A 24937-nucleotide genomic window follows, 5' to 3' on the forward strand; every position below is an offset into this window, starting at 1 on the left:
CAGCACCTCATGGACATTACCATGAATTCTACACCAACACCCCAAGTGCCAAGAGGATCGATGACTATCCTTAACCTTATATGAGACATGGCTATACTACATCAAGCAGACACCTTGTGTATACTCAAGTACCAAGGGAACAACCATGAAGAAGCAAGGGAACAAGTCCAAGCCATGGCGAAAGAGGAGTAACGAGAAAAAGAAGAGCCATCACAAAAAACGAGGAGAAGAAGCGAAGGTTGACCATGCAATCAGGCCAGACATCCGGACTCAAGTCCGAACAAAAAGTTTCCCTGGATAACCTTCTGGTCTGCTTGTCTGTACCCAGCCCAGACATCTAGCCAGGCAACAGAGGTATCATCCCTCAAGTCGGACATGAAACAGACCTAGTTATTTATTGTTTGTCGATCTTGTGATTGTTGTGTGGATTTGTGGAGAGAGCATGTGTGATTGGATCTATGTCCATGAGTGGTTGTGTTTGTGATTTCTTGTGTTTCCCTTGTGATTGAGTGTTCCTCTTGATCCGCCCCTAATTCATGAAAGATTGGGCAACCTAGGGTTTGACACTATATCATGTTTACTTTCCGCACTTTTATGTATTGGAGAGATGCACTTGGTGAACCTATGAACTCTGGTCTAGTTTTTAGATAAGAATCGCCTTCCAACAATTTTTGCAAGTACTTTTATTTTTGGTTTTGTTCTATTCCTAAAATACAAAAAAAAAATACCACATTATCTTTTAATTATCTTGTGCAACTAGCAAGACTAGCAAGGTTGACACCCATGCTAACTTTGTTGGGGACACAAGTGAAGTTTTATTTGGATTGTAGAATATTATATTGTTGTAGGGAACCACACCTTTCCGGATTGATGCATTGATTTCTAAAATTAAGGAACAATTACTGTGCACTACAAACTCCTCCACTTGGAAGCCGAACACATTGTCACTTGACAACAAGCAATGAAGTTTGGTCATCACCACCACCACGCCAACCCCTCCCCCGCGCGCGGGATGATGCTTACAATTTTCGTACTGTTTACCGTTTTGTGCAAACTTTTGGACGCAAAAAAACACCCATGTCTTCTAAGATATCATACATCTCTAACCTGCCTTTCTGGGCGCACCGACTCATATCCGCCAATCCTAAGAGGACACACCGGCATAACATGACAGCCGATCTCAACATATCGACCGATCTTAAGAGGACACATCTCTAACCTAACTATCTCCCCCATGTGTTTATTAAGAGAATAACATGACAGTATGGCGTCCAAAGCAAAGTATATGCAAGGTGGAGGCAACTTGGCGGGGCCGACAACAGCTATATATGAAGAAGATTTTTCCTTAGCTCACTATTTTGGTCATGTATTTCTTTTAGTTTACCCCCAGCTAAAGTAATATTGTGGTGCATATACTAGCTAGACGCACAAGGGGAGGGGTTTTTTGCGGCGGATTTTTTTCGCAGGGGTGAAGAGGGGGTTATTCTTGATGATCTTCTGGCAAACGATGTATCCATTTTGCCAATCAATAAAGCACGTCATGAAGGCTTTAAGGGGACACCACCGGCAGGACGCCGCCCCTCGCTAGGCCGATAGCCTTTAGTTTTTTTTTCTTTATCGTCTTCGTTAGCGCTGCGTCGCTATGTACCCGCCTTCGGGCTTGTATTCGTTTTGCTGTGTTGTTCCGCTAAACCTTGTTGCACTTTGATGGACGTGTCGGATTTGTAAGGGCCTCGGTTTAAGGCCGGGCAAGCGCCTCCTTTCTAAAAAAACGTCATGAAGGAGCTGAGTCTACAGGGCGGGCGTCGTTCGGCCCACGAGCGAGCGAGCACAACGGACCCGTTGCCCACCTGCAGACGCCGTGCACGCCCACCTCGTTCCCGTCGCCGGCGCCGGACGTCCGGTACACCAACCCAACCCAAACCCATCCCATCCCATCCCAATTTTAAAGCGCGCACAAAAAGTGGGGGAGAAAACAAAACAAAACAAAAGCCAGGCGCAGCGCAGCGAGTGGACGAAAGCAAAGAGAGGGAGAGCGAGCAACACCGGCAGCGCAAACGTCCCCACCCCACCCCCACCCTGCCTTTGGGCCGCTGCCCTGCCACCAATGGCGAATAATTCGCTCTCCCACCACCTCCTCCTCCCGCTCGCCGGCGACGACGACCCCGCCTCCTCCTCCTCCTCCGCCCTCGCCTTCCCCTCCTTCTGGCCGCCCTTCCCCTCCCTCCTCTCCGACTCCGACCCCGACGCGCCCTTCTTCCCTCCCCGCCGCATGGACCGCCGCGTCGCCGCCCGGCAGGACACCGCCGCGGCGTTCCTCGGCCTCGACTTCCACGACGAGGACTACGGCGCCGACTGGGCGTGGGCGGCGCCGGACGATGCCGGCCTGCCGCTCTGCTGGGACTGCCTGCAACTGGAGGAGCACGACGCCCACCAGCGCTGGGACCTCGCGCTCAGCGACGCCGACGAGTGGGAGCAGGTCGCCGCCCGGGGCCACGAGGAGGAGGCCGAGCCCCCCGCGGCGCGGAGCCTCGAGTGGGAGGTGCTCCTCGCCGCCAGCAGCCTGGGCGGCCTCATCATCGACGAGGACGTCGACGACGCCGGCGTCATCGGCGGCGGCGGCATCGAGACGTACTTCCTCGACGGCGGCGCCGACGACGACGACGACATGCTGTTCGGGCAGCTGGCCGCGGAGGCGGGGCACGAGCCCCCGGCCAAGGGCGGGCGCGCGGCGGCGAAAGCCGCCGTGGAGGGCCTCCCGACGGTGGTGGACGCGGCCCGGGGCGGCGCGCAGTGCGCGGTGTGCAAGGACGGCATCGAGGCCGGCGAGGGGGCCCGGAGGCTGCCGTGCGCGCACCTCTACCACGACGCCTGCATCCTGCCGTGGCTCGCCATCCGCAACACCTGCCCGCTGTGCCGCCACGAGCTGCCCACCGACGACCCCGACTACGAGAAGTGGAAGGCCAGGCGGGATGCCGATGCCAACGGCGACAGGTACGGCATCGCCGCCGGTCATCCTGCTGAATGATGACTGCAGAGACCAGTAATTCGCTTCATGGATTAGGCATTGTGGTGCCAGTGCATTTGCAATAGCTGAGTGTGTTGCAGAAATTCTTTTTGATCATGAAGGGGAGCGTGGATGAAATCGATGTGAATTGGCGGGTTTTTTTCCATTTCATACAGAATGATACTACGAATAAGGTGCATTTTCAATACGAATAACGGTGTACGTAGATGCAATCTATCTTTTCCAATGGAATGCGAAGAGAAGGAATAAGAATCGCCGACGAGGCCTCCACTCTGTCGCTGAACGATATCTGTATCTAGCCTAGCCATCCAAAGTTCATACGGTACCATTCTGCTAATATGTGGTGTAATTCTACATGAAGATTTGGCTTGTTCTCCAGAGATGCTGTAGGCAACACAAATTCAAATTCCTTGTGATTTCTGCGCTCAGGACGACTCTTGCAGCAAAGTTTCATTTGAGAAACTGTGTTTCTTTTTGATGAGACAGAGCAGGGCTATGCACTCTGCTGGCACTGGACCATCCTGAATCTGAAGTGAAACGAAAGGAGAAAATGCCAAATAAACTGGGGGAAATCTATACTGCCAGCTCGTGTGTTTCTTGCTCTGCACAAGGCGTGGCGCTTGAGATAGTGTCGCCGGGGTGTTGACCCTGCCAGGAGAAGGTCAGCGGGACCTTTCTGCCGTTGGAAGATAGGCCGGCGGCCCATGTTGCCCCGCCGCTTTGCGTATGGAAGTGGCGTTGCCGTTGGCACGTATGCGTCGCGACGTGAAGGGGAGGAGTACGGAGCGGAGATGCGCGGCGTCGCAGCAAACGTAATCCGCCGCGTGCTGTGTAAAGGCGGCCACCTCGCCGCGAACGCCGAACCCTACTGCCGCATGTGCTTGCTTGTTTTCCGCACGTAGTAGTAGCAGTAGCTTGGAAGCACGGCGTGCTCGCTCGAAAAGGAGTGGAATCGATCCCTCCTCCCGCCGAAGGAACCAATGCATCTGTTCTATTCGATCGGCAGCCTTTGCTTGTCTCGCACCTTTTTTTTCCGGGGCAAATAGGAGTTTTGTTCTATAATAATGCAACCGCTTATATATACATGCATACACTCATCCCTATAAACGCACACACGCACACCATATCCTAACGAGCATCTTCGATACACTAAGCCGGCATATCATCCTGAGATCTTACAAAGTCACCGTAGGCTCCTCGTAGTCGACGAGAATGTCTCCTTCCACCGAACGCGCATCGCTATAAATCATACTTTTTCCTGGCTTGTCACATGTGTTTGTTGCTTCTAAAATGAAAAATAAAAAATAAAAACCGCGTAACTATACATCATGGGACTGGCTTTTTCTCGCATAAAACTATGTTGAAAATAAAATAAACAAGACATTTGTGGCATTGAAAATGTTCCCGTGTTTTAGACAAAATGTATGTGACATTTTTTTAAATCACAAATTTCGAAAAAGATATGTGCCATTTAAAAAATTGTCCATGCATTTCAGTAAATATGTTACTTTTTTAAAAGGTTAATAGAATGTAAATAAATGTTCATGTAGTTGTATTTTTTTTCTATCATTCAAAATAAATTAAAGTTTGGTTGAAAAAAATAGCACATGAAAAATTTCAAAACATATATTTTTAAATGTTTGTGATGTATACAAAACTGTACAATGTGTATGAAAAATATAGACATGTGTTAGAAAAAAGAAAATAATAAAAGTAAAAGTAAAACAAGAAAAGGAGAAAAAAGGGTAAAAAAACAAAGAAAGATGAAACCAAAAAGAAACATTGAAAACCAACATAGGAAACCAAATAGAAAACAAAAAATAAAATAAAAAATAAAATAAGAAAATCAGTAATAAGAAACAAAAAATGCAGGAAGGTTCTAAAACAGGTCCAAGCCGGTCTATAGAACCTTTCAAAAACTGCCAGCCGATTCGAAACAAACAAGCCGCACGGCCAGAAGTGAGGCTACCGTAGCTCTTCTTTAGAGTGATCCTGATGGTAGTGTCTGCAGCGGACGCGGACGTTTGGTCTATGGGTGTACATACACTTTATATGAAAAATAGTAATTAACTAAAAACTTTAAAAATTATGAAAATACTTTGGAAATAAACTTGATCTTTCATTGTACTTGTTAAACAATTCCACAAAAATAAAAACCACTATTAACTTCTTTAAAATGAAAAAACGGCCAAAATAGTGTGAATAGTGAACTATAATATGAAATATTTTTCCTCAAGTCAACACTACAATTTTATTTGCGAAATTTATATACTAGTGCAAGATAAGGTCAAGATTATTTCAGATAAACGTCTAAACTTATTTGGCTTTGTTTTTGAAATTATTAAATGCTTTCCCATATAGGGTCAGGGTGTACCTACATCCAGGGAGCAAGGGGTATTTCCCCGCCTGCAGCACACTTATAAGTTATAAATGGGCTATGCCCACTATGACGTCTGATCGCTAGCTGGTCATTATGGTTGCTTAAAAGTTTGAATATTTTCATGGCTTATTTAAAAACCAAAATTGTGCAGTGTAAAAACTTTCGGATGCACAACTTTAAAAAAATGTTTGTACCATGCATAGAAATGATCATGCATTTAATATGTTCCCGCATTTCAAAAAATATGTTCATGACATTTCAAAAATACAATGTAAAAAAAGGTTCATGCAATTAGAAAATTTCATGTACCATTCAAAACATATGTTTGGCACATTTTTAGAAAAGGTTTATGCAATGTAAACTAATTGGTGTGGGTTTTTTTTCAAATAGTTGTCTCATTAAAAAATCAGCATTTATTCAAAAAAAATATCTCACATGTATTTAAAACAATGTTTATACAATGAAAACAAATGTTCATGTAATTAAACAAATGTTTGATCCTATTAAAAAAAAGCTCAATGTGTATTTAAAAATATTTAACATTTATTCCAAAAAACTATCAAAGCATGTATTTGAAAAATGTTGGACGTGTATCAAAAAATGGTCCACATGTATACGAAAAAGCACAATGTGTACAATATAGACATGTATTGAAAAAGGGGGGAAATGACAAAAAATCGGTAAACAAACACAGAAAAAAACACATAGAACCTTCCCAAAATCAATTTAAAGGGTTGGCCTAGTAAGACGTGAGCGCCCCCATCGTCAAAGGTGAAACCAGGCTATGTATAGCTATAAGCAAGATAAAGTCCTGGCGAGAAAAACACCATGGCTCCAATGTTCCTTTGCTGCAACTTTACACATGTACAGGCTAATTGGTGTAATGCCAATATTTGGCATGCCATGTGCTAGCAAGTATAATAAATGGCTACCAATTGGATCTTGTCTCTCTCTAAAAAGTTGTCAATTTTGCAAATTTTCAGTTTTGCCAAATGTTGGCTTGCCAAATATTGGCACCTAACCAATTAGAATCGAAATTTTTAGTCATTATCCAAGAGAAGCTAATGCGGCAGCACCGCCCACCCCCGCCCCTCGCCCCTTTCGTGTTGTAATCACTGTTGATATAGCTATTGTGTCCAATTAATATAATCTGTCATGAAGGCTTCCCCTAAAAAAGTACATATATGTGACACGCGATATCATTAATTTTGCCATCTTTTGTGTCCTAACATATGCATGAACATATAATTACATAAAACTCCTACAATAACATATATCTTAATGTCTTATTTAAATAAACTTTCGTTTAATATCTTCTATGAAAAACCCAAGCTGGTCGCAAGGTGTATTCTTTCATGCCAAGAACACCAAGGCTGCCTTTCAGGACTTTCAGGTATTGTTGGTTGATATTTTATTGCAAAATATCATGCTTGCGATACTTTTTCACTTATGACTACATGTGAAGTGATCTTTACCAATGTTCCAAAGTCTTGCAGTATGAAGTGCTCAGTCTAGATGGTCTCGTTTCTCAAAGGTATGATGGTAGCAGCACGCCAGCATAGTAATGGTTTTGAACCGCCACAAGTATTTAATATTATGAATAGATCGGAAGTTTCTCCCGTAAAATAAAAATAAAATGTCACTATTTGCATACCAGTGAAGATTTTTCTTGCCATAAAAGAAAGCACTCTTAGGGTCAAGGTAAAATTCACCATGTTTTCTTTCTCTTTGGGCCACCATACCATGAATTGTAGAGATGCACTTTGTGATTTGTCATAAATGTAATGAGAAATGAAATCGAAAGAGTATATATAGAGAGAAAACAATGTTTCATACAAGCAATGCGAGGTCGATGACACTTTCATGTATGATAAATCAAAGCCCAACCTTTCAAAATTTGCTTTGATTGTCTATGAACTGAAGTAAAAAAACACTGATATGCGATTTCTAATTGGTCCACGGCCTATCAAAACCATTGTTCCAACCACTGCTAGTCTGTGCGATAGTGTAAACAACAAAGGAAAAGTCATCAAAATTTGCTTTGATTTACTTCTTTCGGTTGGTCATGGCCCAGTTTATGTAAGTACTCGAATGTAGAAACCCCGAGCAATAATTGAAATAACCGTGTGAATTATGAATGTTATAAAATTCATCCATTTTATACATAGGTTTCAAATTTGAATTTAAAAAGGAACCGTGTTGAACGTATTTTCCAAATATTTCCTTACAGTTGGTGATTTGCAACATTTATGTAAAGATTTGAGTTTTTAACTATACTATAATTTAGAAATCACTGAAATGCGGAGAGAACATCTTCAATTTACGAAAGTTGGTATTTCTGTCCTAACGCTATGATATGTGTGAACCAACACTTGTGGAAAAAATAAAAAATAAATTTTAGACATCAAAATTTATGTTTTCTAAATTATTGTAATGTAATATCGTAAGAAACCTAGGCCAACTGACGTTGCAACATAGGATACATTGTCCAACCTTGGGTCCAACACTTGCCATGACATCCAGTTAATCAAAGTAAAACCGGATGAGCGCTTTAGCATTTGTGACTATACCTTTTATACCCAAGGGATTCGCATCGGTCACTCTGCTTCGTGTTGCTGCCATCAGCTTCGAGTACTGTTATCGAAATTGGATGTTATTCATAATAACACCAAGGTGTTGCTTAATTTGCCAAATATTAATAGTAATTGTTCTGAAGTTACTCGTTCTCCCCAAAAGAAGAGCCTGATGATCATATTGGGCAAGCTCTCGATATTGATGCTGATACAGCATAGAAGACAGTAGGACACTTGCTGTCCACACATTGCTAAAGCCGTTGTAAAGTGTTTCCGTCAATCAGCTCTCCTCGAGCTCGAAATACATTTAATAACATTTCCAAGTGCCGTGTTCTCTTTTGCGTTCTCGTAACAAAAGTACAGAGAAAAATGGAAGGGGAGGAACACATCCAGCTTTGTGCCCGCACTTTGCACACGCAGGACAAAACCACGCTGCTTTATTACGATCCAACCGGCGTGGCGATCTAAGTGACGACAAAGCAAAAGCAGTACAGTACGCGACGGTGAAATCCCGTCTGCTTTCAGTGACACGCTGACACGCGCGCGCTCGGCACAGGCGCTGCCGCGTCGATGGGACGAGACGAGGCAGCGCGACGACGCGGCGGAGCAAGAAGATCTTTTTACCGTAGCGGCATGAGAGATCACAGGGAGGGAGGTCAACCTCTCGTCTCGCGGAGATCCGTCTCGAAGGATTCGCCGAGATACGGGAGGCGGAGGCTGCTGACGGACGCCGCATAATAACAGAATTTTCACTGCTGCTGATGATCGACATGCCCGCGACGTGCGCCAGAGCCTCCACGGTCGCGAGCCAGGCCGCCGGCTGACGCGCGGGGCCCGGCGAGTTAGGTCGGGCACGTCGCACGGGACAGGAGACCCACTCACTCGCCGGCGCCGAACGGATAGGCACGGGAGCACGGCCACGTACGTACGCGACGAATTGCGGCCGCACGGCACCACCACCACAACGCGAGCGCACGTAGGGAAAAGTTGACGTCGACGTCCCCACGGCCGGCAGCTCTCCGTCTCGCTCTCGCACGTACGGGAACGGGAGCAAAGGCAAAGCGGGGGGCCGGAGAGCGACGGGGCGGCGGCGAGGGGGTCGACACCTCGCCGGGCGGGCGGGGCAACGCGACTGACAGGCGCCACTCGTGTCCCCGCCCGCCTCTTCTTTCCCGGCGACGTAGCGGGCGGGCGGGCGTGCTCCGAGCGCGCGCGGCTGGCTGTCCGCGTCGCCTTTCGACGCAACCGGCATTAGCGGTGCGCGCGCATGATTAGCTAATTATTATTCGTAATCGCACCGGCTGGGGGTACGTACATGCGTACGGTGTGCTTAGCCGGGTGGTAAAGCGGCCCATTGTTTATGCTACGCCCAGCCAGCCGACCAACGTAATTGGGCTAGCAAGTGGTTACTTGGCTCACGCCTCACGGTACTGGTGCAGTTCGAAGGCGAGGCACGCGATCTTGTTTATATCTTGGCTTTCCGGCCGTGCCGGGGTTAGTGAGTGAGTGAGTGAGTGAGTTTGGCAGGTTAATCTTCTTCTCCCTTCATTTGGGCCTACCATCAAGAGTTTTCTGCTGTCTTAAGTGCCCTATGCTCGTACTTTGTTGCACATATGTGAATCAGAGGATAAAGATGATGGTACTTTGTTGCACATACTCCCTCCTTCCATCTATATAGGGCCTAATGTGTTTTTTAAGGCTAACTTTAACCAAATGTTAGAGCAATAATATATAACATGCAACTTACACAAAGCACATCATCAAATTCGTACGTGAACGGACCTTTCAATGATATAATTTTCACATTATGCATGTCATGTACTATTAATCTTGTCAATAGTCAAAGGCGGTCTTGAAAAACGCATTAGACCCTATATAAGTGGAAGGAGGGAGTATGTGAATTAGTAAGGCTGGCTAAGCTTGAAATCAAAGGATAAAGAAATGATGAAAAAAAATTGAAAGTTAAATATCAGAGCCAGGTTTCGATCCTGGGACCTGTGGGTTATGGGCCCACCACGCTTCCGCTGCGCCACTCTGATTTTGATATGTTGCTTTGTTCTCGAGCGTTTATATTCTGTGGTTACGGTTACGGTACCGCCCTGAAAGAACCGAGAACGAAGCGCGGTGCTCCGAGAGGGAGTACTGCACGGTACGAATCCCACGTACACCCGCATGAAATATCGGAGGAAAGGCGCGCTCCAGTGAGTGGGGCTAGATTTACGTCGAGTATGTACGGTACGAGCACTGCCGCCGTATATGGTCGATCGTACGTGGGGCGGCACGAAGGGAAGGAACGGGGAGGGCACCAGCGCGCGCGCGACACGCGCCCGGGCCCCGCCACCCCGGCCGGCCGGCATTCCGTCGTGCACTCGTGGCCGCCCGCGCGTGTGCCTGCCATACGACGCCCCGACCCCGAGTTTTGGCTTTGCCATTTGTTGCACCCCCTCCCTTTCTCCGGCGTCGTCGAGGGCTCTACGGGCGTGGCTGTTGACCCGCGCGCGCCACCGGACTCGGAGATGACCCCTCCCCTCGCTTGCAGATGCAGAGGTAGTTTGTGGCCGCCATCATCCCGCCATGGATCGGTGCACGGACACGAGCTGGTGGTGCTTTCGGCTTTCGTTCATCTAATTCGGAGCTGCGCTGCGCGTGCATGGTGGGGCAGTGGAAGCTAATTAGAGCTGACGTCGGTTGATTGCGAGGGGGCGCTGTCGTCTCGTCTGTCGCCGTCGCTGGCTTTATTTCGTCTCACCTGGTTGATTTGCCGATCCGCTGTCTGTCCGTCTGTCTCTACCTCCCTGCAGCTTAGCCAAAAGCCCTGTCCCGTTGCGGGTCTGGATATGCACGGATCAGCGCCTAGCCGGTAGAGGGCTTAGGGTAACGTGTCGCCGACTAGTTGGGCTTACGCAATACTGGTGTAGTATATATACTACCGCATGATAACACCACTACAGATACAGATTACACCAAGAGAAAGCCGTGTCCTATAACCAAAGGAGTATACAAATACAATGGCCTTTTAGTTATAGACTTATAGTTTAGGCCCTCCTTCATCGGTGCATGCAAAGCAAAAGGGACCTGCATCTGCATGCATGAACCCGCACGACACGATCAAGACGCCGTCGCTGTTGCGTATCTAAACGCTCGATCATGCATGCACGAAGCCGACTCTGTGCTCTACCATCCCAATCTCGCAGATACTGGCTAGTGGCTACTCGCGCTGTCGGTTAAGGTATTCACGTACGCTCCTGCTGCACGGCCGCACCACCTTTCTTCCCCGAAAGCCACCTATGGCTAGACCTGCTTGCCTGCTTTATCATTCTTCAATGATCATCATCAACATGTCGACTTGTACGTGACCGTGCGGCCATACCCAACCCCAACCCCAAGCGCCTTTGGCAACAGCGTCCCCCCGTGCGCGTGTGCGTGTGCGCGCGCAGACATCACCCTAGCGAGCTAGCACCCACCCACCACCAGCTTCTTTTCCTTTCCCAAAAGACATCGGCATTTCGGCTCGTTTGCCCGGTGTAGCCCCGTGCCGTCTAGGGCTAATTCCTGTCACCCCCGATCAGGTAACCATGGGTCCGGCGCCCCCTCCATAGCCCTACCAAACGCGTGCTCCGGGACAAGCTAGGAGAGCTCCGATTCGACGGCGATCGATCGGGCCGGAGGCTTTGCGGGCAGGATAGGGCGCGGCCGATGGGAGTTGCCGGACGTACGCCAATCTCTCGCTCTCTCTCTCCCCCCCCTGCTGGCTAGGGCTAGGGCCATACCATCGAAAAGAAAGGAGACCAGTCTCTTCGCCTCCTATTTGGTCTCTCGCCTTTCGCCTGTGTTTTCCTCACTAGCATTATTAAGCAGGATGGTAGGCCGTTGACGTGATCCATCCTGGGTCTGGATATACTACTGACTGAGCTAACGAGAGCAGCAGCAACGCTAAACCATGGCTGGACTTGGTCCGGTCTCAAGAAGTTTACTACTGAACAACTGAAGATCATGTATCGTCTGGTGGCCGGCCCTATCTCTTCTTGTGAACAACTGAAGATCATGTCCGGTTCGGTTTTCTAACTGTGGCTAATCAATCGCACCCGAGGAATCGACATGCTGGACCCACAAGAGCCCGGTAAATACCTCTTGTTAACAGAGATCCATGATGGCGATGATTCTGTTACCTTGTGCATTATGCTTGATGACGGCATGCATGGTAGAGTGTGTGTTTAGATCGCCTCGATCTTTGCCAAGTGTGTTGCTGTGAGTTTTGACTTTTGACAGAGAGACAGACAGACAGACAGGTGAATCATTCATCCATTCGTGGATTAAAGCAGAGAGGAGCAGGCCAAGCGAAACCAGACGGCCACCTTCTTTCCGTCTGATCACGTACTACGACATGCTTTTGTCTTGGCTCTCTCTCTCTCTCTCTCTCTCTCTCTCTCTCTCTGTGTGTGTGTGTGTGTGTGTGTGTTCAAGATCCAAAGAGAGACGGCACGGGATTCGATAAGATCGCACTGTCTTGCGTTGGAACACGACGGCCTCGCTCGTAGCCGGGCGAGACAAATTAAAGCGTACGTAGGCCGTGGAAACGGAGTGGATTAGCTGAGCATAGCTACGAGACGGCACTCATGGCGCCAGCCAGGGATCTCGAATCGAATCGAATCCGGGTTGAGCTCGACCTCTCCCCGTAACTCCCGGAGCCTCCATCCTTTGTTGGGTTTCTTGGCTCCCTCCGTCGAATGTTGTGATGGCCATCACCAGACTATCGGCAGGGGAAGTGAAGACAGCGGAATTTTGGCCGTGCAGGAATTTCGCGATCGAACGGTGTCGTCAACTTCTGATGATGAACTGCTTGACCATGATCTACTGCATTTCTTTTCGGATATCCTTTTGTCTTGTGTAACGAATCACCGTATTTTCTCAGCTAAAGGAAGTTGTCGTCTTCTCGCAGGAGCTAACAAAATATCTTGATATTCAACTATGTTATGTTATGATCCAAATTTAAGTATAAAGATAAATTTCTGGCCGACTACGGACATGGTATCTGACATTGAGAATGTGAAATTAACTATCTCATCCTCGCCGGAAGAGGTGAGTAGGGCAATCGCCTCTATGAAGGCGGGGGTCGGCACCGGGGCCCGACGGCCTGCCAGTTGCCTTCGTCCGGAATTTCTGGAATGTCCTAAAGCCAGTGATCATGCCGATGTTCCATGAATTCTATATTGAAACATTTGACATGTCGCGGATAAACTTTGGAGTCATCACCATGATCCATAAAGTAGTTGGGGCAACGGACATTAGGCACTTCAGGCCAATCACAGTTATCAACGTTCTCGAGCGCATTTTCTCAAAAGTCTGCGCGACTAGATTAGCACCGGTCGCTGAGCGGCTGGATCACCCCTTCCATACGACATTTCTGTAGGGACAACGGATTCAGGACGGGATCATGGCCTTTCATGAGGTTGACCACGAGGTGCGGACGCGCGGATATAAGGGTGTCTTTCTCAAGCTGGATTTTCAAAAAGCCTATGATAGGTTGGACTAGACCTTGCGGCTAGTCCTGCAGCGCAAAGGCTTTGAGGACAGATGGTGCAACTGGATTATGCAGTTTGGTGCGGTCTGGTAAGGCGGCGATTAATATAAATGGTGAGATGGGGCCACTCTTTACGTCCTCCATGGGAGTGAAGCAAGGGGACCCGATCTCCCCTCTTCTCTTCAATCTCGTTGTTGATGCGTTAGCGGGAATCTTGGATAAGGCTAGGAGGGCAGGTCAGCTCTTGAGGGTAGTTGGTCACCTAATCTCTGGAGGAGGGGTCATTCACCTTCGATATGTTGATGACACCATGATTATGGTGGATGGGTCCAATCTCGACATCGTCAATCTTAAGTTCCCACTCCTCTGCTTTGAGGCTGTGTCGGGACTAAAGATTAACTTTGACAAGAGTGAGGTTGTCATCCTGGGATTCCCTGCGGAGGAACAACAACTGATTGTCGACGATCTAGATTGCAGACTAACCTCATTCCCCATTACATACTTGGGAATGCCGATGGCCGACTCGAAGATTCTGATGAATACATTCGATCCATTGGTGGGATGAGTGGCATCTCGGGCCGAGCCCTGGCATGGGCTGTTTACTTCAAATGGGAGCAAATCGGTCCTTGTTAGTTCTAACCTAGAGAGCCTCTCCATGTACATGATGGGGTTGTATATCCTACCCGAGGCCGTTCACAATGACTTCTCTAAGGACCTCGCTAGGTTCTTCTGGTAGGCGGCCAATGGTCACCAAAAGTACACATGGTAAAGTGGGCGGATATATGTATGCCTAAGGACCATGGTGGCTTGGGCGTTACTGCGTCCCACCGCATGAACGTTGCGTTCATGCTGCGACGAGTCTGGTGGATCCTACGCGGCGAGGGAGGGTTATGGTTACAACTCAGTCAGGAAAAATACCTTGGGTGAGCCGCTCCTGGCATGCGTCAGGCCGGGTGGTTCACAATTCTGGCGTTCCATCCAAAGGTTCAAGGTCCATAGGGAACGGGCACGGGGATCCAATTTTGGCTGGACCCTTGGTCGGGTATCGAGCCACTGCGTGTGTGCTTTTCTGGCTTGTTCTGGATCTGTGTGGACCCGTCTCTACGAGTCTCCACGGCCTTCCAAGTTGGACAGTGGAATATCCGATTCCGTTGCACATTCCAAGTTCCGCACCACTGGACTAGATTACGGGCCGCCCTACCACTAGTGCTACCGGACTATCCAGACACGGTGTCCTAGCGGCTCGCGCCAATAGCAGAATATTAGGTGAGCACGGCATACCATGCTCTATGCCATCCACCTACCACCCATGGCTTTCTCCGTCGTGAAAAGCCCCCTTACCCTCAAAGATTAATATTTTCGTGCGGCAGTTATTACGGGATCGCCTCATCTCGGGGATAGAGGTACTTAAGCGGCACGGACCTGGTGATGGTCTATGCCCCCTCTGTGTAGTACCTCAGACTGGGACCCATATCCTTTTCTCCTGTATGGCGTCGCGACTGTTATGGACATTCGTCCGAGAGGCCGTCGCGGAGTTTCTCCAACATAGAGTGATGTAGCAGTCGCGACATTGCCATCTATTTTGGCTTATTTTTGCGACGATGTCATGGACTCTTTGGACGACTCGTGATAAGATGGTGATTGAGAAGGTCTTTCGGAGGAAGGCATCTGATTACTTCAAATTTCTTGCTTTTGCAGCATTGGCAACCGCTCTCGAGGCAGCGTGATCGCGACCGGCTCGGCCTCATGATGGATGCGCTCCTGGCTTCAACGCGTCGACTATCGTCGTCTTTTTTTTCCTTCTATTTCTTCTATATTTTCTTGGGCATGAATGTGTTGTGGCCTTAGCTGTCGCTCTTCAGGTGATGTTCGAATGTTGGTTGTATGAATCGTAGCTTTATTTACAAAGCTGGGTAGGTAAAAGTTTATTTTGAAAGAGATTTGCCTGCGTATCTCTAACAAACTGGATTGGTAATACAACATCAACGCATTGCTATCACGAGCAACGTTCTGATAGCGTACGTACTGTGTGATGAAGTGCTAAGAATTTGACAGTAACAGGAAGCAGGATTTTCCGTCTTCAGTTCTGATATATGTGAAGTAAAGTACATGTCTGCTACATCAAGTAAAAATTAGCTAAATTGGTATATGCGAGTGTGATTACTGTCAGAGATGTCCATAACGTGTGATATGGCTTACTACTACAAAGCTAATACTCTGACACCAAGCAGCTTCAGAATGTAGCCCCTTTCTGAGTTGGAATTGTCTGAATCACTACGCTCCCGACACCTGGCAAAACTAATGTTTGTTCCATGGGGCAAAATGATAGACTGCACAGGTCAAATTCTTCTCTTGGCTGGCCTTACAAGATCGGATTTGGACCGCCGACAGGCTAGAGCGACGTGGCTGGGACAACTGCAGTCTTTGCCCGCTCTGTAAGCAGGTGCAGGAGTCGGGCGTCCACCTATTCGTCAAATGCCGCTTCACCTTGAGGCTTTGGCGGATGCTCATTGACAAGTATGGGCTTGCGCATCTGGATCCTTCTGATTGGCACCTTGAGGATTCCCTCCTCTCTTGGTGGGACAAGCGCACCAATTCGAGCATTCCGGATCGTCGAGTCATGGCCTCCCTTACCATGCTCGTATCCTGAACAATTTGGAACGAAAGGAACGCTAGAGTCTTCCGCCACAAAGAGCCGCCACCGCCAATCCTTCTCAAGCTTATTATAGATGAGGCCAACCTATGGGTTACTGCAGGGGCTAAACAATTAGGAAAAATTGTATCTCGTGAGTAATTGTCATGCCGTACTTCGGCCTTGTATAACTCTACAAAACTCTATTCTCCTCTATTTTAATAGATGAGGCAAATCTTTTGCCTTCGTTTCAAAAAAAAAAATGTTGTTCTCTGGAACCAAAACCGACAGCTGGATAAAAGGGACGACAAACCAGAAAAATAATAGGCGTAGTACGAATACTGCCCTAGCTAGTGGATATGGGGTTCTGTGAGCTGATGAGGAAGAGAATTAGTGGCAAGTTGCCAACTGCAGAGGTTCCACCTTCCCTTTATCCAAGTGGAGCTCCCCTGGGCCACAGTAACACCCACAACAGACCAACCAAATTACCTTGCTCTTTCTGGAAGGTGCTCCTGCCGCTTGAGCTCCCCTTCAGAAATTTCTGGTAGGAACCCTAGAAGAAGGCAAGACCAACCTAACAACGCTGATCATGTCTCGTACAGTCGTACTGCTCGGTAGAGTAACCGGTCCATGTTTACAGTATTGCTCTTTCAAGCCACACACTTTTTGTTCAAAAAAAAAGGCCACACACTTGTACAGCATAAATCTACACCCCTTTGACAATTCATTCACTCATCCGGACATGGCTGTCACTGTTACCCAACCACCGTGTCCCTGAATGGCCTCAGCACATCACCTGGTGCTGGTGATGTGCTACAAAGCGGCGCCTCATTCCACCTTTTCATTTTGATCGCGGCGAACAAATGGGCAGCCTTTTGGAGGCATGCACATTTTCCAAAAGCTGGCAGCATGATGATAAAACAACGTTGCATGATGCCCGTCAAGACCCCCGCTAATCTGATCCCAGTCTGGCAGTCTCAGTCCCAATCCCATGTCGTTATGTACGGAGTAGCAGTATGTGCAAGCTAAGCTAAGCTCTGGCGACGTGGGTCCTGTAGCTGCTGCACATCTCCACTATAAATCTGCCCTCTCGCCTCCGTAATCACAGGCCACTCTCTTCGCCCTCGCCTCCGTTCCGCTCCACACCTAGCTAGCTAGCTCGACCGGCCGAGCGAGCATGTACCCCGCCGAGCTCGCCAGCGTCCCGTACCTCTCCGCTGCGACTGCAACGGCGGCCTTCAGGCCTCATTGCCAGGTGGCTCCGGACGACTTCCTCTTCCAGTACGGCGGCGGCGGGCTCATGGTTCCTCAGGCGTCGTCCTACCAGCAGCACGACGTCGTCGGCCAGCTGCTCCACGAGGCCGCTGCCGCCGGCGGCCTCCTCCTCCCGTTCGGGGCCAGGCCGTCCAACTCGGACGAGTCGGACGAGTGCCACCACCACCACCACCAGGCGGCGCACTGCGGCGGCAGCCTCGCGGAGGAGCGGCGGCGGCGGCGGATGGTGTCGAACCGGGAGTCGGCGCGGCGGTCGCGCATGAGGAAGCAGAAGCAGCTGAGCGAGCTGTGGGCGCAGGTGGTGCACCTCCGCGGCGCCAACCGCCAGCTGCTCGACCAGCTCAACCGCGTCATCCGGGACTGCGGCCGCGTGCTGCGCGACAACTCCGGCCTCAGGGCCGAGCAGGCCAAACTGCAGGAGCGGCTCGAGGAGCTCCCTGCTGTGCCGGCGGCCGTGGCCGTGGCGGTGGAGGGCGCGGGAGAAGTTGAGCTTGATGCTGCCCAGGGTGACATGATCGACTAGATGATGATCGATGTTATTAGTATATGAGAACTTGAATTACCATTTTTGTACCTCTGCTCCGCTGCTCGATGTGGGACGCCATTGTTAGCATGTACGTATTCTTTTAGACATACCAGTGTTGGCATGTACTACTACTAGTACTAGTGGTTCCAAATAAGAAAATGCTGGCATGTAGTGGTGACCTTTCCAGTTTCTTTCATAATCTTCTGTCATCGTCATGTAGTACAAAGGAGGAACTTCATGCTCTCCTTTTTTATTTTTCCCAAGGGCCATGGCAAAAATTTGCGAGTGCTATATATCTCCGCAAATCACAACTGAATTGTCAATTTAAGTTTAAAAACCTCTCTCGCAGAAAAACAAAGATAATCTACCCAGGTGATTTCATGACAGCGATGTAATTGCCCAATCAATTAGCTGGTATCAGCAGCTACTTGACTAGGTTGCATAGATCCTCATCAGGGAGCTATGTAACTGTAAAATCAATGTTACATGTCTCTTGTAACATGAGATTTCTGGATAAGCAAAAGGTTCGAGCAAACGCGTATAGCATAAATTATAGAGCAAATCTGCGCAAACATCATCATATAACAACATCTCACATTTAATGTATTCAAACGTAGTTTCATCCAAAGATGGCAATAAAACAAACAGGCACACCAGATGAAACAGACCAGGCATATTGTCTTTCGTTTAATAACTGACTCGATACAGAAATAACCAATAACTCAAGGTTTAAACACCAAACTGACTCAGATACTGAAATAACCAATAACTCAAAGTTTAAACACCACAAATACGAAAAGCTGAAAAACAACGACAGAGACTTATCAAAGACGCTTAGTAGGGTGGTAGGGAATCGCAGTACTGCCTCTCACTCGTCGTCGTCAGATTCGGCGCTCTGGAGCCACTCCACGACCGGCTTGGCGTTCTTCACCACCTGGGAGTTCTTGCCGGCAGCCACAGCTTCATTGTACCACTGGACAATGGTTTCTTCCTCGAGGACGTCTCCATCATAGAGGGCCTTCAGGACGACGGGGACTTCCTTCAGGGCTTCAGCACTGCACTTGCCACAGAACGCCTCGATAGCCTGGAGCAGGAGCATCTGGGACCCTTCATCAGGCACCGCAGCGGAAAGGTACTTCTTGTTCTTCACCACTTCCTTTGCAAACCCCTTGCCCACGCCGTGGAAGAGTGCCTCAAAGAGAGCATGCATCACGTCCTTGGGGGGCAGGGCTGAGGAGGAGAGGACACCCTTGAGCTGAGCTGCGGTGGCAGCATTGCCCAAGTTGGCCTTGATCTCTTCAACCAGTTTGTCATAAGGAGTGGTCTTGGGCCCAGTCTGGTTGCCATTGGAATTACCTTCAGCCTTTGGTGTCCCATTGGAACTGCCCTCTTTGTGCAGGGCCTGTTTCTTCTTCTTCTCCGTCTCCTCGGTGGCAAGCATAACCATTTCAGCAGTTGCTGCACTCAGCTGCTCCTCCATGCGTTTTCTCGCAGCTTCCGCTGATGTGTCAGTCTGCCACTGCACATCATCATCGTCATCGTCATCATCATCTCCAGCAGCTGCAATGTCAGCACCTTGACTGTGAGTTGGTGAGGTTGCATGTTCTTCATCCGAACCTCCCCCAGCAGCCTTTTTCTTTGTATCCTTGGAAGAAGCACCTTTCTTCTTTGCATCCTTTTTGAGTTTCTTCATCTCCTCATCAGCAGCTTCACCTTCTTTCATCCGCTCCTTCTCAGCTCTTCGCATAGCTTTCTTGTCTTTGCCTCCCTTCTTCTGTTCTGGCGGGTTCTTCAGGATGAATGTAGTGAGCTTGTCCCTCATGTCAACATCAGAGAGGAAGCCACAGGCAGCACATTTCAGAGTTATCATCTCTTTCTTGGAGATGAGGACCTCAGTCTCAGGATTGCCACAGCCATAACACTGCACATACTTCTTGATGAAGTTCTCAAGAAGGCCAGCCAGCTTTGAAGTATCATGAGCACCATTGACCAAGGCAATTCCTGTTTTCTCATCAAATTTTGATTGTGCTCCAAGCTCACATCCAAAGTACTTAGTGGTGTAGGAAGCGGGCCTGGCAAGTGCTTTTGCTATATCAACCATGTTCACAATATTTGTCTTGATGCCATTACCTCGGCCTTCTATTTTTGTCAACATTCTTGGCATCTTGTACCTGTAGAAGGCATCATCCTTGTTTGAAGCACCAATGTTTTGCAGCGCCATCTTGATTCAAGCTTTCTGCAGCAGATGCTATTAGATGTGGAAAATTTCAGAAACAGCAGTAGCTGCGGGCCCTTGAAGAAAACTGAGCTGACTTTTTGCACTGGCTGTAGCAAGTGAACTCTCAGAACCAAAGAACGTAATGGGCTCTTGATGCATGCAGGGGATCACAACCTTGTGCCTTTTTCTCGTCGAGCGAGAATACTCTCCCAGCAATCCAACTGATCCCAAATAAACCGATGCTTGTTCAGACATAAAAGAAGCTTCACCTTCTAGGCCCTCCACTTTGTCAGATTGCAGCGATATAGAGGCTGCTACCTGGATTAAACAAGTCAAGATCAGATATCGCTGATTCTTCATGTAAGATGAGATTACAACAAACTAACTGAATTAAAATTATACCATCACATTACAGAAAGGAGACTAGAGAATCACAGTATCAGTTCACATACAACCAGTTGAAGGCAGAATTGCATAAAGGGGACTACCAAATTTAATGATAAAATCCAGAGCTACATAAACAGTATAGAAAGCACATGCGTGGCTAACATCAACAATGTCAGGTTGTCCCAAGAGGCTAAGATATTTGTATCAACTGGCATAGCTCCATGCAAATTACACAAGTACATCAAACACAAAATAACCAGCATGTTGGCAACAGTCTAGACAGCACAGCGTGACCAACACCAACAAAGTCAAGTTGTCCTAAGAGGCTAAGATATTTGAATCAATTGTCATAGTTCCATGCAAATTACAGACATACATCCAACACAAAACAACCAGCAAGTTCGCAAGGGATGGTGAAGATGAGTGGACTATAAACTTTTGGGGCAACTCCTGTTCAGGTATCCAAACCACAGCAGAGTTCTACTCTAGTTTTAGGGCACGCAGCCATTTAGTCTTGATCACATGCTAAGTCAAGGCATACTGACAAACTCATATTTGAGTACTACAACTAACGATACTGAACATCGTATCTTTAAGGACATGGACCAAAAGCATTGTACATGAAACATTAGCATACACAAGATGAAAGGAAGTTCATAATGAAGATAGCATGTTGAGAAATCAACTGACTAGAGCAGAGAAACGAAGGTAACAATATCACTGCTTTTAGGCGCTCACCAACAAAATAAGTAAGTGGGGTTAGGGACAATCTCTACAATTGCAGACACAGCTGAATTACAAACTGACACCAAAATTAACAGAGCAATCGCACAGGTGACATTCATCTAAACTTGCCTCGCGATATTACCAAAAACTTGCTGTATCAGTTGGTGCTCTAGCAACTAAGAAGAAGAAATCAGGAACAAATATGCACCTAAATATCTGACCTCACAACTAGCAATATGATGGACCCACGACAGAGAAACTGATACACAAAAGCACGGACTATTCTGGAACATCGAAATATGGATACTGATCCAGTATGTGAAGTCATGAACAATTAGGCATACGCCTCCATCAATCAGTGCACACAGAATACGATTATAAATTTGTGATGCCCGCCCACCCATCCACAAACATGTCGTTCGCTAGAGTTCATACTTGGAATCTATCTATCTACTCATGTGTTTGCGTCGCACCGTGGCTTACCAACAAAACAAGATCGGAGGGGAGGCGGCCGGTGGATCTGGCAGGCGGCGAGGCGAGAGGGGCGGATCTGGATGGAGAGGCGAGCGTCGGGCGGCGAGGGGTCCGGCGGGGCGGCGGGAGGAGGTCGCGCCGCCTCGGCTGGGAGAGAGCTGCGCGTCCAGTCGGTCTCGAGGTAGGGATTGGGATTGTGGGGGAGACCTGAGGCCTGAGGGGGAGGCCCGGTATTTATACGGGTGGCACGCGGGCCGTAATTTGCACGAAAACCTGTGGGCCGATTCGTAATCGCCGGAGCGGAAAAGATCCAGAAGCGCCCTCCGTCGGTCCGCCCAGCTGTCAGCGTGATCTTGGGTATATATAAAAAATAAACTTGCTTAAGAAATAGGGTTTGGTTTGGTTTGGCAGCGTTTGTTCAGTTGTTTCAGTTGATAGCGTTAGGTTTAGCCTGACAGCGTTTCTTCGGTCGCTTCCTCTTTTTCTTTCCCATCATCAAACCACCATCAAGTTGATCACGATAGCTAGCTGTACATCCAATGACAACCAGAAAAAACGACATGAAACCACATTTTTTTTTTTGAAACTGGTCACGAAACCACATGGAATGTAAGGCATCCCGACCCGAAATCCGCACACTCGATGATCTCCAACTTCAGAAGATAATTCATTTGCAGTTTACTGACTAGAAAGGTTTCACAGAACCAATATTCATCAAGGAACCTCAACCGCGGAAAAAAGTTAATCAAGGGACTTGGCATGTGTACAAGTTGAAAAAGGGTCCAAAAAGTCTGCAACTGAGTCGAACTGAACGAAACAAACCTTTTGGACGACGAGACGAGCGAGTGTTTGAACAAGGATAACTACACAAGCAAGCTCAAACTTTATTCCGCTAATTATGGTACATAAAAATGTTACAACCAGGCACCAGCACCAGCACAGGAGTGCTCTTTCAGAGTGGCAAGACTAAAAATACAGACCTCGTGGAATCGCAGAAAATGGCATCCAAAGCCAATACAGGAAGGCCGGATAATGCCATAATATATAGACTGCTAGCAAGCAACATGAACGGCTCTGATCCTGCTTACTTCTTGGAAGGAATAAGGTAGTTGAGGAAGGGTTCTGCCTTCGGGGCAATAGACTTCACATCATCAAAAGAGGCCATTTCAAAATCCTCATACTCAAAGCCGGGGGCACAAGTGCAGCCAACAAGGGAGTAGTGCTTCTCGGGATCTCGCTTCCGAGAGTTGACCAGATGGCTGCCATCGGATGCAAACGACTCAACATCCAACGTTGGGAAAGATCCAAACCACACATTTGGTGGCACGGTGTACTGGGGGCGCTGCCCAGCGTCTAGGTGCGGACCAATTACGGTGAGGTCAATGTGGCCATCGTCGTGTAGCTCGAAGACCTAATCAAACAGAGAATAGCAGTATTAGCTATATTCAAAATGGCAATCTCACTGCCCATATAAAGGCAAGCGTGCAACTGTCACCAACCGTGAGAGGCTCTCCCTTGTAGAAATGCCAGGTTTCAGCACAAGGAATACGATGCAGATGTGAAACACTCCCTGCAGGAAGCAAGAAATAGATAGCAGTGCTCACAGCACGGCCGACCTTGTCTGCAGCATACATAAAGACGGTATTAGAGGTATTTCAATGGCAGCTTGACGATATGTTCACCTGCCCTCCACTTCTAGGATGTACTCCATACAGCACTCCAGACTAAAACAGAGGGAGAGCACAACAGTCATTTAAACAAGACCTTCTGGTAAACATTTCCAATCAAGAAGCATCAATAGGTTTCCCGTTTAACTATCAGAACAGTATAAGGTAGACAGACATCAACAGGTACAAATCCAAACCTGGAGTTACCAAATTAGCAGAAAGATAAATAGTTCACACTAAATTTGCCTTTTGTGGAGCATATTAAAAAGGAGCGAGTTCCTATCAAGAATGTTTGCAGTAACTGTAACTGTTCTGGCAGCGATAACAGCGTGTACTATTTTTGTTAGAAGAATCAACTATCCTTGTGCAGCCATCCTGCGACATCTTATGACATCCATTTACAGGTTCCGGTAGGCAGTAGAAGCAGAGCAAGTACAGTAATGCAATCTTCCTAAAAGCAATCATGCCTGATGTATGTAACAACAGTAGCATAGCAAAATGTATTTCATGCCTGATGTATGTAATAGCAGTAGCACAAAGTTATACTGTACTAACTAGTGCTATATCTAAGACATCATGATACGCCCAGGCCCCAATCCCCTGGCTAACACCCCTGGTTTCTGCGCACTCGATGATGCAGACACAGTGGTGGGTTTTACTATCTGAATTCCCACTTGCCAGAATATGGTACTCTACCATCTAAGGTCTCCAAGGTGTCTTCTGCACACGCTAAGGCGAAGAACAAGCAGAGACCCCGATTGAACTGGGCCCAATCCAATCGGCGCATCGCACCGCACACTGCTGCACCTTATGTTTCATCTTTCTGAGCAGAAATACTCCGTACTAACCATCCCACTCCATCCGTGGAGACTGGAGAGAGCGATCAGATCAGATGAAACAGACGAGAAATGGGCGGGCGTACACTGCGGCGGGAGCTGGGCGGTGGTGAGGGAGACGGAGGAGTCGCGGAAGGTCTCGGCGTAGAAGCCGCCCTCCGGGTGCGGCTTCAGATCCAGCAGCGCCGCTACCTCCGTGGCCGTCATCTCGCAGGAGCCCATCTCTGTCGCTGTCCGCTTCGAGGTCCCTGGCTTTCTGGTGGCGAGGTAATCTAGGGTCGTTGAGCGGAGCCGGAGCCGCCGGTGATTGATTGGGCTGTTTGTTTTATCCGGCTGGAACGTGGGGGGTGCGCCGGGGAGCGGCTGCGGGGGTTGGTGGTGGTCAAGGTCTCCCCTCCCCTGTGCCGGTCAGCCGATTTGGATACTCTACGTGCTGAACCGGCTGCTCCTTGTTTTCTTCGCAATGCTAATTGGCGAACGTTCGCTGACTTCCAGCGAGCGCCCTCACAGCCGTTTGCTCGAGATCAGCCTAAAAAAGTTGTCACCCCCTATAACTAAAATTGCCATGAAAATCGTTCGTAAATGGCATCCTCCTTAGCAAACGTTCACTAGCTAACAGGTTTTTATAAAGCCTTATTTGTGTTGTTGGGCGCCTGCTAACTCAACATAGCATTCCCTTCTTACTATTAAACTT

The 24937-nt window shown here is 48.1% G+C and overlaps 3 protein-coding genes and 1 pseudogene across 3 annotated transcripts; 2 read left to right on the plus strand and 2 right to left on the minus strand.

Annotated features, from left to right (window-relative positions):
* Positions 1-1985: 1985 nt before the first annotated feature.
* Positions 1986-3311, plus strand: LOC125514487 (annotated as a pseudogene).
* A 13823-nt stretch (positions 3312-17134) lies between these two features.
* LOC125514490 (bZIP transcription factor 2-like) lies at positions 17135-18113 on the plus strand. The gene has a single exon (XM_048679829.1). The coding sequence runs from the start codon at positions 17312-17314 to the stop codon at positions 17930-17932; it is 621 nt and encodes a 206-aa protein (XP_048535786.1). The 5' UTR covers positions 17135-17311; the 3' UTR covers positions 17933-18113.
* A 480-nt stretch (positions 18114-18593) lies between these two features.
* Positions 18594-21963, minus strand: LOC125514489 (eukaryotic translation initiation factor 5-like). Its single transcript, XM_048679828.1, has 2 exons — positions 21750-21963; positions 18594-20471 (listed from the first exon to the last, which is right to left on the minus strand). Exon 2 carries the CDS (start codon positions 20154-20156, stop codon positions 18804-18806), a length of 1353 nt encoding a protein of 450 aa, XP_048535785.1. The 5' UTR covers positions 20157-20471; positions 21750-21963; the 3' UTR covers positions 18594-18803.
* A 641-nt stretch (positions 21964-22604) lies between these two features.
* Positions 22605-24647, minus strand: LOC125514491. Its single transcript, XM_048679830.1, has 3 exons — positions 24330-24647; positions 23240-23361; positions 22605-23151 (listed from the first exon to the last, which is right to left on the minus strand). Exons 1-3 carry the CDS (start codon positions 24463-24465, stop codon positions 22825-22827), a joined length of 585 nt encoding a protein of 194 aa, XP_048535787.1. The 5' UTR covers positions 24466-24647; the 3' UTR covers positions 22605-22824.
* Positions 24648-24937: the final 290 nt, after the last annotated feature.

The sequence above is a fragment of the Triticum urartu genome, chromosome 6, assembly GCF_003073215.2.
Source record: "Triticum urartu cultivar G1812 chromosome 6, Tu2.1, whole genome shotgun sequence".
In the NCBI taxonomy this organism is placed as follows: Eukaryota; Viridiplantae; Streptophyta; class Magnoliopsida; order Poales; family Poaceae; genus Triticum; species Triticum urartu.

Coding starts and splice junctions, on each gene's coding strand:
- LOC125514490 (XM_048679829.1), top strand. CDS start 17,312: ATGTACCCCGCCGAGCTCGCCAGCGTCCCGTACCTCTCCGCTGCGACT.
- LOC125514489 (XM_048679828.1), bottom strand. CDS start 20,156: ATGGCGCTGCAAAACATTGGTGCTTCAAACAAGGATGATGCCTTCTAC.
- LOC125514491 (XM_048679830.1), bottom strand. CDS start 24,465: ATGGGCTCCTGCGAGATGACGGCCACGGAGGTAGCGGCGCTGCTGGAT. Junction 23,362..24,329: donor CGCCCAGCTCCCGCCGCAGT/GTACGCCCGCCC, acceptor TGTATGCTGCAG/ACAAGGTCGGCCGTGCTGTG. Junction 23,152..23,239: donor ACAAGGGAGAGCCTCTCACG/GTTGGTGACAGT, acceptor CTGTTTGATTAG/GTCTTCGAGCTACACGACGA.